A 15,523-nucleotide genomic window follows, 5' to 3' on the forward strand; every position below is an offset into this window, starting at 1 on the left:
CAAAGCGGGCACGCAGACCACCTATAACAAAAACAATAGGGGTGGAAATCGTGGGAACAGCACCAAAGGCAGAGGGCGAGGAAATAATAATGCCAGATCCTCTGCCACCAATAAACAGTGACGTCTTGTCACTGCCCCCAGACCATGTAACACCGGTCGGGGGAAGACTTCAGCAGTTCCTGCCAGTCTGGGAAGGCATTACCACAGACAGGTGGGTGAGAGAACTTATCCAATGTGGCTATTGTCTAGAACTAACCTCCACTCCACCCAACATACCCCCAAGGCACCGTCCTATGTACGCAGAGCACATGCACTTATTGCAGCAAGAGGTACTCTGCGTGCCGCAAAAAGGGGCCATAGAACTTGTGCCTTTAGAACAGCAGGGTACAGGGGTGTACTCACTGTACTTCTTAATCCCGAAGAAGGACGGGTCTCTCCGGCCCATTCTAGACCTCAGACCCCTGAACCAGTACATCTTGTCAGAACATTTTCACATGCTAACTTTACAGCAGGTTCTACCATTGCTCAGTCAGGGGGAATTCCTAGCAACCCTAGACCAAAAGGACGCATATTTCCACATTCCCATTCACCCAGGACACAGGAAATATCTCAAGTTCACCATAAACAACCAGCATTACCAGTTCAAGGTCCTGCCTTTCGGGGTTACTACTGCCCCCAGAGTGTTCACCAAGTGCTTGGTGACAGTGGCTGTGCACCTTCGGAGACAACACATCCATGTCTATCCCTACCTGGACGACTGGCTTATCCAAGCAAAGTCAGCCTAGCAATGTGCCAGCCACATTTCCCGCACGATCACCTCCTACACCGTCTAGGATTCTCGCTGAATTACCAAATATCACATCTTCAACCAGCACATGTACAACAGTACCTAGGCGCGACAATAAACACTCTGACAGCAACAGCGCAACCAAACTCTGCCAGAGTCGACAGCATGCAATTGCTAATTCAGAAATTCGGGCCCCAACACTCACTCCCAGCGCAGGTATTTATGCAGCTGATAGGCATGATGGCCTCCTGCATCTTCATAGTCCCTCACGCGAGGCTACACATGCGTCCGCTTCAGGAGTGCTTGGCACGACCGTGGAACCAGGCTCAGGGACATCTAAAAGACCTAGTGTTGGTGACCGGTCGTGCATAAAACTCTCTGCATTGGTGGAACACACAAAACCTTTGCAGGGGACGACTGTTCCAAGAGCCTGTACCACAAATAGTGCTGACGACGGACGCCTCTCTCCAGTGCTGGGGAGCGCATGTCCTCCATTATACAGTGCAGGGACTAAAGACGCAGCAGCAAAAGATGCATATCAATCTGTTGGAGCTTCATGGCGATGAAGGTGTTCAGATTGCATTTGTGCAACAAAGTCGTGCTGATCCGGACGGACAACATGACTGCCATGTATTACATCCAAAAGCAGGGAGGCACTCACTCTCAACAATTGTCTCATCCAGCCCAGAGCATGTGGAAGTGGGCCATTCAAAGAAACATCTCCCAGGCAAGGACAACCAGATGGCGGACCTGCTCAGCAGGCACAGCCATCAAATGCACGAGTGGGAGATACACCCCTCTGTGCTCCAGCCATATTTCCAGCAGTGGGGTCATCCAGAGATAGACCTATTCGCCACAAAGGAAAACGCAAAATTCAAAACCTTCGCCGCCAGGTTCCCACACCCGCAGTCTCATGGCAATGCGATATGGATGAACTGGTCAGGCAGATTTGCGTATGCTTTTCCTCCAGCAACGCTCATACCACTAGTGGCACGCAAACTGCGACAGCACTCCATGACGCTCATCCTGGTTGCTCCAACGTGGGCAAGGCCGGCGTGGTACACCACGTTCCTAGAACTTTCAGTGGTGCCTCACCAACGACTGCGCCTCACGCCCAGTCTCCTCACTCAGAGCCATGGAGACATTCAGCACCCAGATCCGCAACAGTTGAGCCTTGCAATATGGCTCCTGAGGTCATAGAGTTTGGCTACCTCAACTTGCCCCCTGACTGTATGAACATCATGAAGGAGGCAAGAAGACTTACAACCAGGGCATGCTATGCGGCCAAATGGAAGCGATTTGTCATTTACTGTTCCAATAATGACATAAAGCCGCTTTCAGGAAAACTAAGCAACGGTTTGTTGCCTTCTCTCCGCAACACAAAGGCAACCCCATTTCCAAATCAAGTATAGCCAGATGGATTATTAAGTGCATACAAATATGTTATTAAAAGGCTAAACGCACTTTAGCAGTTCCCCCAAGAGCGCATTCCACACGCAAGTTAGGGGCATCCATGGCTTTCCCAGGTAACATTCCTCTAAAGGATATATGTAGAGCAGCCACATGGACCACCATACATACATTTACCAAGCACTACTGCATAGATGTACACTCCAAACAGCAAGCTGCTGTAGGACAGGCTGTTCTCAAAACTCTTTTTCAGACTGCTGCAGCTGGCACGGGCAACCACCGCTAAGGAGGTAACTGCTATTTATTCTATGCACAAGATATGTATTCAGCAGCCCACATGCCTCGAACGGAATATGCTACTTACCTGTATGCATCTGTTCTTGGCATGTAGGGCTGCTGACATTCATATCGCCCGCCCTCCTCCCGGTGCCTGTCGCAGCTGTAGCACTCAGAATCATTCTCAGGCATGGTCATCACTCACTGTATTACACTCCATCTCTGCCACAATGGCGAAAAACAATCTGAGGATGGAGAGGATGCCAATGCGCACTGTAGTCCAGGGGAGGAGCCACCTATCTCGTGATACTTCGAAGACTCTTCCAGGACAACAATGTGCAATTATCCGGACCCAACACTAGGCGGCGATCTATGCACAAGATATGAATGTCAGCAGTCCTACATGCCAAGAACAGATGCATACTGGTAAGTAGCACATTCCTTACTCCCTGTACTTCCTAATTCCCAAGAAGGACAGGACATTAAGACCAATTCTCGACCTCTGGCCCATCAACTATTACATACAATCAGATCATTTTCACATGATCACTTTACAACAAGTACTCCCACTACTACAACAGGGGGAGACTTTCTTTCAACACTAGACCTAAAGGACGCCTATTTTCATGTTCCTATACATCCTGCGCTCAGGAAGTCCCTAAGGTTTGTCATACAAGGGCAGCAGTATCAGTTCAAAATCCTTCGATTCAGGTCACAACTGCACCATGAGTGTTTACCAAGTGCTTAGCAGTAGTAGCAGCACATCTCAGAAGACAACAGATACATGTCTTCCCTTACCTCGACGATTGGCTCATAAAAGCTAAATCGTTCAACCAGTGTGTCCAACACACAAAACAAACAATTTAGACATTGCACGACTTAGGGTTTACAATAAACTACACCAAGTCGCACCTAGAGCCTTCGCACGTTCATCAATTTTCTAGGAGCTACCATAGACACATCTACAGCTCTAGCGTATCCCAGTCAAGCCAGGATACAGAGCATTCAGACCGAAGTCTCGCTTTTTCAACCCCAGCAGTATCTCCAAGCCAGAGTGTTCATGAGACTTATAGGCTTGATGGCGTCTTGCATCTTCATAGTTCCTCACGGAAGACTGCAAATGCGCCCACTACAAGAATGTCTAGCACAGCAGGGGAATCTGGCTCAAGGTCAGCTTACAGACCTGGTGTTGGTAGACAGCCGTACATATCGCTCTCTGCAAGGGTGGAACACCAAAAACTTGACAAAGGGACGGCCGTTCCTAGACCCTGTTCCACAGATAATGCTCACGACAGCTGCATCCCTCACAGGATGGGGAGCCCATCTCTTGCATTATACCACACAAGGCCAATGGAACAACCAACAAAGCAGCCACTTGGTGACCCTTGCATATAAGGCTGGTTTAAACGTCATTGTTTAAACCAGCAATGTTTCACTGCTTCCAAATGCTTAGAAAAGGCATGCTCGTGTAAGTAAAACTTTTTTCTTTCAGAATGCACTTTACGTGGGGCACCTGCGTGTTTCTGTTGTGCACACAGCACAAATACAATATTTTTCTATTAAAACTAACTGCAGACCACCGCAAATTCCCCTTTAAAATTAACAGCACAGGCGCACAGTACACAATGGTGCCTGCCGCCCCCTCCCGCCCCTGGGCACCGCACTTTAGGGTACAGCTCGGCACTCGCTTTCACATTACCAAGGGCGCACAGTCAACAATGGTGCCTGCAGCCCCCTCCCGCCCGGGGCGCACAGCGTGGCACTCTTTCACTTTAGCACAAGCGCCCAGTCAACAATGGTGCCTCCAGTCCACTCCTGCCCCTGGGCGCACAGCGTGGCGCTCGGTTTCACATTAGCAGGGTCGCCCAGTCAACAATGGTGCCTGCAGCCCCCTCCTGCCCCTGGGCGCCACACTTTAGGGTTCAGCGCGGCACTGGCTTTCACATTAGCATGGGCGCCCAGTCAACAATGGTGCCTGCAGCCCCCTCCCGCCCCTGAGTGCACAGCATGGCACTTGGTTTCACATTACCGCAAGCGTACTGTCAACAATGGTGCCTGCAGCCCCCTCCCGCCCCTGGGCGCCGCACTTAGGGTTCAGCGCGGCGCTCATTTTCACATTACCAAGGGCGCACAGTCAACAATGGTGCCTGCAGGCCCCTTCCGCCCCTGGGCATCGCACTTTAGGGTTCAGACCCACTGGCTTTCCCATTAGCACGGGCGCCCAGTCAACAGTGGTGCCTGCAGCCCGCTCCCACCCTTGAGCGCTGCCCTTTAGGGTTCAGCGCGGCGCTCGCTTTCACATTCACGGAGAAGTGTGGCTCACTGGTTAGAGCAGGCAGACCCTGAAGCAGAGGTCAGACCCGGGACCAGGGTTCAATTCCCGACGCGGCAGGGTCTTGAGCTCAAATGTCCACGGGCTCGATAATTCTCGCTTCGGTGCCTGACCTAATCATGGGTTCACACTCTGCAACTCTGGGCATTAAGCTTGCTTAATCTCCACAACGGCCCCCCGCGGCGGGATGCCTGCCTTTCACCTTGGGGATGCCCTGTAGGGGCTATCTCACAGGGAAAAGCCAGGACGGGTTATCAAGGCAAGCGCTTAGAGACCGCTGGGTGATAAGCGCTATATAAATCCAATATACAATACAATACAATACAATACATTACTGTGGGCGCACAGTCAAAAATGCTCCTTCCCTCCCCCGGCACGGCGCTGTAAACATTTTAACTATTCGTTCCACAAACACTGCACTTTGTTTAACTTTTTCGTGTTGTATTACTTGTTTAAGTATTAGTGAGACACTACATTCGCTCACTTTCACAGTCCTAATGAATGCTATTCTGACCGTGGTTTTGTTTTGCTTTTGTCGTGATTTGCATCTGTGGGAGTTAATGTGTACCATAATCAGATGAAGCTTGAAAAATGTCCATAGTTAATTAGGAAAAGAACTGTGTACCAGGAATGCGCGGATGCATGTTAGTTCATTCTAATCTTGTGGTATTTTCCCTGGTGAACGCACACATGGTTAATGACAATGATGTGGCTTTTAAACTGGAAGCTAATGACTCATCCAGTTTGAGTAGCACTGGGGTTTAATAGCAGTAATGTCATTGCATACAAATGTTTTCGAGTATGACACATATTAACACAGAAAACTGCAACAGCAAAACGCGCCAGCTCAAAGAGCTAAAAAGACAAAGCGATAGCCATCAATCTAATTGTATTGGTCTACCAGGGTAGGGCTTAAGTCAGATCAGTTTTGTCATCATTTGCTTTCTCAACAGACAGTAGTTTGACATTTAAGCTGAAACTGAGGCTGGGTGGTTAATAAATGTAACATATAGTTAAAAGAAAAACCTTCTAAGTTAGCAAGCAAGGCTGAACAGTTTGTTAAGCGGGAACACCTTGGCCGCAGTTTGAGAGCTGGGATTGGAGCTTTCTTTTAAGCTTCCAAAGGTCAGACCCTTCAGGGACAGACACCATTGTCGCAGGCTTCCACTGAATCTAGTACTTCGCAGTACCAGGGGCAAACCTTGTATAGAAATCCACAATATTTTGTTGCGCCTGGGCCTGAGATCTTTAAAAAAAACGTGTTTATAATGATAACACATACAGTTCATGTATATAAATACAGGCAGTAAACCTATTTAATCATAAAAACTAAGCAGAAGGAGTTTGATCCATGCAGTGAGATAGACTTTTTCCATGCAAAAGCCCTCTGCTACACCATTTTCATATAGTTTATTAGTCATTATTCACAAAGACCACTCCGTACGGTTTGAAGCTTGAGAGCCAGCTGATTTGGTGTGCGTTCTAGAGGGATTCCTTTGTGGATATTTAACGTTGGTGTCTGTTTAACAATCCATATCTTCCTGTGATTCAGATGTCAATTTACTCTGTGTCTGTTTACGTGTCTTGACCAACCTCTTTCCATGCACAAGCGGTATTCTCGTGGTGTTGGAAGTTCCTTTTAAACGGAAATATCACTTCACCTCCGAATGAGTTAGGATAGGTGCACAGTGGCATATGTTATCTTAACTAATTGATCACGTTCACAGGCAAACAGAACCCGGTTGACTCATGGCATACGACTTCTGCACATCTAGGCCCAATCATAATACAAGACTTTATTCCCCGATGTATATGTGGCTTTATGTCTGGCAAAGTAGACATGGTCTTTTCTCAGGATTGTAAGTGATTCGTTTATTGATATTTCCTGTAGCACAAATCCTACCAAATATCTACATTTTATTGATATGTTTGGAAATTAATTAGTTGCTCACTCTCCCTTAACTTTTAAGTCAATCATTTTGAGTTGTGATGGTAATACAATGGCTATTTTCCATTTGATTGTCCATCCGTTTTTTTTCCAGGTGGCCGAGTTGGTACTTGATAGCATTTTGCTTTTCGTTTCATGCAACATCCATATTTCTTTTACACCAAAATAGGACCTACATGAGAAATGGGAGGGTGTCGCGGATTATTTCCAGTAATATTAGTGACCTGCTGCTGTTACAATATTGAAAACACAACACTTTCACTGAATGCCACATGATTTCACTCCACACAATTATACACCACACCATGCCACATAATTCTACACCGGCACACAATTCAGCCCCACACAGTTCACCACACAGCATAATTACACTCCATATAATACACTTAACACCACATAATTCACCTCCATTTAATTGCACTATCCTCCATACCACATAAATCCAAACCACATAAATCCAGTCAATGCTACTTAGCAACACTCCACATAAATGCACTCTACACCATGCCACATAATACCACTCAACACAGTTTTCACTCAACGCCACACAGTTCAACTCCACACATTTCCATTCCACACCACATAATTCAACAACCAGAGAATTCAACTCAACACATTTACACACCACAACACACCACATACGTCCAATCCACACCACAGCATTCCACATCATGCCCCAAAATTCAACAGCACACCACATAAGTAAACTCCACTGAATCCACTCAACAATACAATTCCAAATAATTACATTCCATGACACACAATCCTACTCCACATAATTCCAGTACACGTAATACCACATAATTACTATCCACATAATTTCACTGCACACTTTGCCATGTTATTCCACTTCACAAATCCACTCCAAGCCACATAATTCCACTATACACAATTCCACAATTAGCGATTCCAATCCAACCACATATTAACACTGCACACCACATATATTCACTCCAAAAATAAAAAGTATAGGTAAAAAAATTGTCATTTAGAACGTCAATACTTCTAACTCACATATTTGCATTGCAAATGCTTGTTTTGTTGACTTGCCAATTTTATGAGTAACGAAGAGCACCTAAATAGAAATCTTCTCCTTTAGGCTCTTCATGAAAGATTGCAAACAGCAAAAACAAGCATTTGCAATGCAATAGGTCTCGCCTTAGGAAAGTTGGAGCTATTGGTATGGTAAATGACAAATTTTTTATTTATGTGTTTTTTTTTAACTAACGTAATTAATAGCTTTGTCATTTACAATGCCAATAGTTATAACTTTCACAAATGTGACACCTATAGCATTGTTAATGCAACATGTTTTGTATTTACGTGACTTGCTCTTCACCAGCCGACCGTCCAGCGTGGCCTTGAACTGGGCGGGCTCGGGCCTGCTGGCCTCCGCAGTCACAGGGCTGGCCTACGCAGTCACAAGGCTGGCCTCCGCAGTCACGGGGCGGCCCTCCCGCACCCAGTTCCGGAAGCCGCCGTTGAGCACCGACACCTGAAGGCCCGGAACATCCACGAGGCCCGCGGGGCGTAGAAGGAGCCCAAATGGTCGCCGTCGTAGACCACCACGTGCGTGCTGTTGCCCCCGCCCAGGCTGCCCACGTAGTCACCGAACAGCTGCTCGCCGGGCAGCATCACCTCGTAGATGTACTATACACACTTAATATGCAGCACTCCAGCCTGACCCTCGAGTTTCTTCAAGTTCCCGCCGGGCCGCCGCGCTGCCTGCGACGACCCGGAAGCGGTTGGGCAGCCGGCCAATCGCAGCACGGCCCCAACCGGAAGTCCCGCCCCCATCGCGGCGCGAGAAAAAAGCCACTGTCCGAGGAGCCCCGAGGGCTCCTGATCGAGTCCCGGTCCCGAGATGGAGGACCGGGTGAAGAGCGGCCGGGCGCATGGGGAAGGCGGGCTCTCATGTGGTGAGAGAGCCCCGCAAAGCGCTACCGCCGCCCGAGAGCCAGAACCGCCGCCAAGCACCGCCAGAACAGGTGAGTGTGTTGAGGGAGAGGAGGGGTGAGTGGGGGTGGGGTGAGTGGGGGTGGGGTGTGCGCGTGTGTCTGTTGTAGTGTGTCTGTGCGTGCGTGTGTCTGTCTGCGCGTGTGTCTGTTTAAGGGGGGGTGCGTGTGTGTGTGTGTGTGTGTGTGTGTGTGTATGCAGTGTGTGTATGTGCGCATGCGTGCGTGAGCCTTTCTTTAAGGGGGGTGCGTGTGTGTATGCAGTGTGTGTATGTGCGCATGCGTGCGGGAGCCTTTCTGTGCATGGGAATATCGGGCACGGCGACGCGACGTGCACGAGCTACAATCTCCAGGAGGACAAGCTAGTCAGTCTGCAGTCCACATTCCCCGGAAAGTGACAACATTAGTTGTCTCCCTAGACAGCAAAGCTTCGCTTTGCTTTCGTCTAGGCGAGACCTAATAAGGTTTTTCTGGTGATGGATTTCCTATTGTGCCTCCTCACAGGCCAGAGAATCCTTCTACTGCTCCCTTTGAGACTGGTTCAAGAGAGTTCCCGAGTGTTTCTGTCCTGATTCCAAAGAGGCTTCAATATTGTGATTTTTTTTTTTTGTGTGTTGACTTTGATGTACCTTGTGTATGCTGAGCTCGCTAGAATCAATCTGGTGACGGCGAGTTTCTGCTAATGATCAAAGAGCCTGTCTTCAGTTTAATTTGCTGGTTTTCCAAAAACAAGCGATTGTCGAGATCTTAGTAGTCATGGTGAAGTGGTACAATTAATCTTCATAATAAGGAAAATACGTCTTTGGACACCAAAGCCACTGAGTAGATAGTAGTTTCTCAAATATTGTCTGAGAACACAAAAGGAGTCTGTGCATCTGATTCCAGCATGTGTAACTAAAAACTCATTAGGTTATTAAGCAGTCAACATCAACAGAAATGGTTTATAGCTCCAAAAGCAATGCACTCTACAAATGAAAGACAACGCTAGTTCCCAATTGCCAACCAAAAGCAGGATCTCCGCATCAGTATGCCCTTTCAATAAGGCTCACAGACTCGTAGAATTCTCCTGTTAAAAACTGGGCCTGCTGAAGAATGATGTTGCCTTGGTTAGCACCTACCAATCTGCAGATAGTAGGATCTAGCGCGCCACACACTCCCTTTCAGTCCCTGGCGTTTAGTGAGGGAAACTGATTCATTTCTAGGCATCCCTTGAAGATATACTGTTGCGGCTTCCAGGGATATTCCTCTCTGGCATAGTGTTATGGCAAGTAATGGTAAATGGTGAGCGAAGGCAATTGTCATAGGTCACCCAACACAACAGGTCCTCCCCCCCCCCCCCCCCCTCCCCCCCCCTAGGCCCACCAAGCCCCAAAACCTCGGTGTGTGGGACGAGACCGGTACTCACATGTGAATGGACTGTATACCAAGGCTGGCAGCTCGGCCTTCATAGTTATATTCAAATGTTCTCATTGCGAGATTAACTGGAGCCATGTAATTGCAGGGACATTTCCCATGGTGTCCAAACATCAAAGATACCCTCCATTTTGCAGACACTCTGATAGTCTGAACTTGATATCTTCTTGAACGTGCTCGGTCTCCAGTTCTACATTTTGTCGGCTGTGTCAGGCTAGTATATCAAACTTGTTGATAGTAAAATTTTCACAGCCAAACAGTTAAAAATTCTATGGGGTAAAAGAATTTGTTTTTCGATGCATGCTCTTTTCTAATCTTCTGTTATCAACTACCTTCCTGCTAGTGTGCTTTGCCATACATTTCTGCATACTCGCAAGGTCTTTGAGGATGAAGTTAATATTTCTTGTAAGATATCACATAAATAATTAATGCAGTCACATTCTTCCTAATGGCACGTAATTTTCTTCTGACCATTAAAATGTAATTTACCTTCTTCCCTGCCTGGCTCTGTACTTTTTTGTTAGAGGAGGCAGACCTGGAAGCAGAGGTCAGCCCGGGACCAGGGTTCAATTCCCGGCTCGGCGGGGTCTTGAGTCCTAAAATGTCCATGGACTCGACAATTCTCGCTCCAGTGCCTACTCGATTCACGGGTTCACACTCTGCGACTCTGGGCAATAGCTTGCTTAATCTCCACAACGGCCCCTCGCGACGGGAAGCCTGGCTTTCACCTTGCGGATACCCTGCCGGGGTTATCTCACAGGGGAATACCAGGACGGGTTCCCTAAGCAAGCGCTTAGAAACCGCTCGGTGATTTGCGCTATATAAATTCCTGTACATTTACATTTACATTTAGCCCTACAAAAAATACTATAAGTTTGTCTTCTAAACTCAGAAGGATCCTCTGTTTAAATACCAAGAGATTTTCCAGTGCAGCATTTTTACTACATAGTTACAGCGTGATCAGTATATTATCTGAACACAAATAAGTGGACTGTGACGTAAGGTTTTTAGCGAAACAGGTAATCTACTGACGGATTCTTCTCCAAGAGTGCTCAACAGTGAACAGAGGCTGATCTGTTTTGAAAATATTTTTTTTTCAGCTTTTATCTTCTGATGCTGCTTCTTTGTCCATTTTAAGAAGTTAGATTTTCGATATACACTGGCAATCATTTGAGAATTAAGAATAATTATTTTCCGTACATTTCTCTGTGATGACATCTACACATTAGGTTTTGTATGATGCCTCTTCTGGGCCCTTTCCGAGTGCTGGTATCATAAGGCCCTCTACTTTTGTTCTCTTGCCTAGTTGAACATTGAGAAGACCTCAATTGAATACGAAGTACAAATGACCTTGAGCAGCACCCTGTTCAACTCCACCATTAGTTTTTCTCTAATGCTTTTCATGGCCATGCTTAGAAAAATGTGCTGTGGTGAAACCCAATTACCATAAGGAGGGTTATGGGATGGGGTGAGCATGTAGTTTATTGATAATGAAATACATTTTTGTTTGTTTTATTGTTCCACAGACCTACGAGGACCAGCACAGCAGTGCGGGTGAAGAGGAGGAGGAGGAGGAGGAAGAAAGCGAGGATGGCGAGGAAGATGACGACATCACCAGTGCTGAGTCTGAAAGCAGTGAGGAGGAAGAAGGCGAACGTGAAGAAGACCAGCAAAACGTTAGCCGACAACAGCAGCTGGAGTGGGATGATTCCACACTCACATATTGAGTACCTGCTGGCCTCTCTCCAAAAGTATCCTGCAGATAATTCCACAAGATCCCTCTTCATTCCTTCCAAGTCGCCAAGGTGTAAAGAAACTAAGCCAGTAGATCCGACAGACACGTTTAAAAAAACAAAATAAGAAAAAATTGTGCTGTTTGGCTCGCCCCAAGTGTCTGTCTGTAGAATAGATATGTCCTTCTTTCCTCCCTAATCAGACTTTTTAACACTATGTATAGACCCACCTTGCACTTTTAGCCCCATCATCTCAGCTGAATGACTACTGATTGGTAGACATTGCACATAGGTTTCAGGACTCTATCCTTCACCTGTGGGACTGCTTTGGCGTCATTCATCATTTTGTAAAGGACACACCGGTTTCACAGCTGGCAGAGGGTTTTACGCTGCAGTCACTTGCAGCCTGTGGACTATACGTATATATACAATATATATATATATCTGTCTATCTCACTTTCTTCAAGTTAGTGCATGTGAAAAGTGGCAAAACAAACTTGAGGTGAATAATTGTAGATTAACTTTTTAATATTTTGTAAATATGTTGAGCTATGTGTCATTTGTGGTAGTGAAAGGAGGGATTGGTTTTTAAGTGTATGTTTTGATTTTAGGTGCAAAAAGGTGATGGAGCAGGCGAGACTGGAGATTTCTTGTTCAAGTCTGTGCAGGGGCACTTTATTTGACTGGTATCCGGTATGCTTAGCAGACGCTTGTCTGTGCGGTTAGTTGCCCCTTCCTTTCCCTACATTAAGGGGTGAGGAAAGTCCATTTGAAGTGGTAGCCCAATTATGGATCCTACCTCATTCCACTGTGATGCATTTACAACTAACGGACCATAACTATCCTGGTCTCTAGTTACTTGATTGGGCATAGTTTTTCAGTCTCCATCTGTGAATGTGTTTTATGATGTGGAAGTGAAGGTGCCCCTTGCCGCTCTCAGACAAGTGTGCTGTTTGCGGTCCTTGCACAGTGCCGTACACTTCACCTAGGCTTGGTGATGCTCACTGCCAGTCTGTAGAGGCTAGGTGTTGCAACTGCAGCTAGGCGAAGGTCCCCATTGGGTGCCACTTGGACTATTTTTTTATTTGTTTTCTTCGTTAAAGTTGCAGGCAGATTTCAGAGCTTGCTGTACTTCCCTGACATGCTCAGGTGTTAGCTTGGGCCGCTGGTTTATGCATCTCTTGAGTGAGCAAACTCTTGATCACAGCCCCTCTGCTTGTGGTGCTGATATGTTAACACTCCAGTTAGTGAACTTTGCATCTTGTATATTGGCCCATATTCCAGGCGCATTAATTCATTCCAGCAAGTTACTTTTCTCCCCTTAAATTATCCTGAGCTGCTGGTGTACTGACTGGCTCCAGTCTATGATTTCTAGCTTCCTTTGCATCAGCCTGAGGTGCTGGTGTTTTATGCGATTTGTTTACATTTTCAGTAATATTTGTTTTTCCTGCTGGTGAAATGATAATTGTAAATTGTACAAACAGTCTTGTAAATCGAGTCAATAATGTTGTGTTCCAAGAATGCTCCGCTTTTGCCGCTTTCTGATTTTTAACAGTAGATAAAAGCTCTTTTATTTTTTGGCGCTCGATCTGATGGGAACTCTTGAAGGTACGAAAAGTGATTGTTTACTCGACATCTGTGAGTGCTATATTTTGGTAGGGCAGAGAACATTTGGTAGTTCAGAGCAACAATCTCTGGCTGCCTCAGATGCCACAGTTCTCGGTTACAGGTGGTTGTACATGGTGTTTAAATGAGATTTTTAATTAAAGGCATGCACCCCTTTTGATGGTCAAGTGGTAGAAACACTCATACCAATTATGGTCAAGGTATATGGATCCATGGCTTGGGAAAGCCCACCTTGTTTTGAGAACCTGTGGCACGCTTTATATGGACAGCAGTGTAGTCAGACTGAAGGGTAAAGATGGAACACTGCCAAAGAAGATTGCATGGGAGTCTTTTGGGGTATTAGGTGTAACTAATATAACTGAATTTGGATGAAATAGTTTAGAACCATAGGCGCAGTGGCCAGGTTTCTTCCTGATTACTTTGCATCATGCCCTGTCCGGGTAGCTCTCTAGCAGCGGACTTCCTTGCTTCCCATGGACACAGGTATTTTTCAATAGTGTGGTGTAACCCCAGCAGTGTACTTCATTTAACTTGGAGATCTTGATAGCATTGGAAAACAAGGATGAAACCAGCACACAGTGTCAGTGAACTGACAGCTTTTTTTAATGTAAAATTTTAGATTTCTAAAACAGAATGGTTTTATGATTTAGCAACATTTATGTGATACCATGACTGCTAGTTTTAAGTAACCTGACAAGGGTTAACTACTGTCTGACAGCTGTCTTGTGTCCATGTCGATGTGTAGAGGGATTCTCCTTCCATTTACTCACTGTAGCTGCTTTAATTAGACTGCAAATCATCACGAAAGAAACTGCTTTTGCTGAAGATGGAGTGTAAACTTCATGATGCTATTTGTAGCCTCTGTATGGTTAACTTTCCAGATTTGTATATTGGTGATAGGTCAGTTTCAACAGTCTATAAGCTACAATAAATCTCTGGATCAGAATTTTGGTCAATTCTTTGACATTTTGTTTTACGCATACCATTCAATATCATAGACCAAAGTGGTGGTTGAATTAATAAATGTAATATATTTGTATTACTTTTGAACGTTTTAGGACAGCAGTGTGGCTTTAACTACTTTGTAAATGGATTTAAAAATGTTCTCCATCAATGAATCTTATTTATAATAAAAAAAGATTTTTTTATTATAAAGCCCCTGGTTACACTGAGGCCAGTGTGTCCCCGCGCTGTGGCATGTTTAACAGTTAAACGGGCAAGTCTTCCCCCCAACTCCTCAGCTGCGAAACCTCCTCACTCTCTACCCAGAGGGAAGAGGTAGGTTTTCAGTTTCCGGAATAAGTGTTCCGAGGTCTCTGCTCGCATTTCGGGTGGGAGTCTGTTCCAGTGTTGAGCAGCCTGGACTTGGAAGGAGCGCCCACCCATCCGAGCTCTTCTGAACTTGGGGACCTTAGTCAGCCCTGTCCCGGAAGATCTCAATTGGCGCACAGGGGTATACGGGGTCAGCAGATCCAAAAGGTAGGAAGGTTCTTTACCCTGCATGATACGATGACTAATCAGCAGGGTTTTATAGAGCACCCGTTCTTTAATAGGCAACCAGTGAAGGGATTCAAGGGCTTTCTTAGATGACGCTGTTTTGGGCAACATCAGGATCATACGGGCAGCTGCATTTTGTATACGCTGTAGCCGAGTGATACACCTCACATTGGCTCGCAGGTACAGGATGTTCCCATAGTCCAGCCTAGAAGTGACAAGAGCATGGACAAGGGTTTTCCTGGCCGAAGTAGGGTGTAAATCAAGTGTCTTACGCATACTTCTCAGAATGCCAAAGCGCTGTCCTGCCATGCGTCTAGTATGGTGTTTGAAAGAGATTTTATTGTCTAGCCAGATACCCAAATTTCGGACTTGTTCGCTGGGAGAGGGTTGCGGCCCCAGCTCCTGAGGCCACCATGGCGATGTCCGCACAGACAGTGCAGTCCCCACCACCAGCACTTCTGTCTTACTTCCGTTTAATTTCAGACAATTGTTGGCCATCCAATACCGCTATTTCTTGTAGGCACATCGAGAAGTTACTGGCTGCTG

At 46.2% G+C, this 15,523-nt stretch overlaps 1 protein-coding gene across 4 annotated transcripts in view; it reads left to right on the forward strand.

Moving 5' to 3' along the window:
• The window catches only part of CLSTN1 (calsyntenin 1), a 353,579-nt gene extending 339,153 nt beyond the window's left edge, over window positions 1-14,426 (forward strand). For all 4 annotated transcript variants that reach the window (XM_086921388.1, XM_086921386.1, XM_086921385.1 and 1 more), the window contains one exon: window positions 11,648-14,426. In XM_086921388.1, coding sequence (XP_086777514.1) covers window positions 11,648-11,848 — 201 coding nt within the window. In that variant the 3' untranslated portion in view covers window positions 11,849-14,426. The remainder of the gene's footprint in view (window positions 1-11,647) is intronic.
• Window positions 14,427-15,523: the final 1,097 nt, after the last annotated feature.

This window comes from Lissotriton vulgaris, chromosome 5 (genome assembly GCF_964263255.1).
Source record: "Lissotriton vulgaris chromosome 5, aLisVul1.2, whole genome shotgun sequence".
In the NCBI taxonomy this organism is placed as follows: Eukaryota; Metazoa; Chordata; class Amphibia; order Caudata; family Salamandridae; genus Lissotriton; species Lissotriton vulgaris.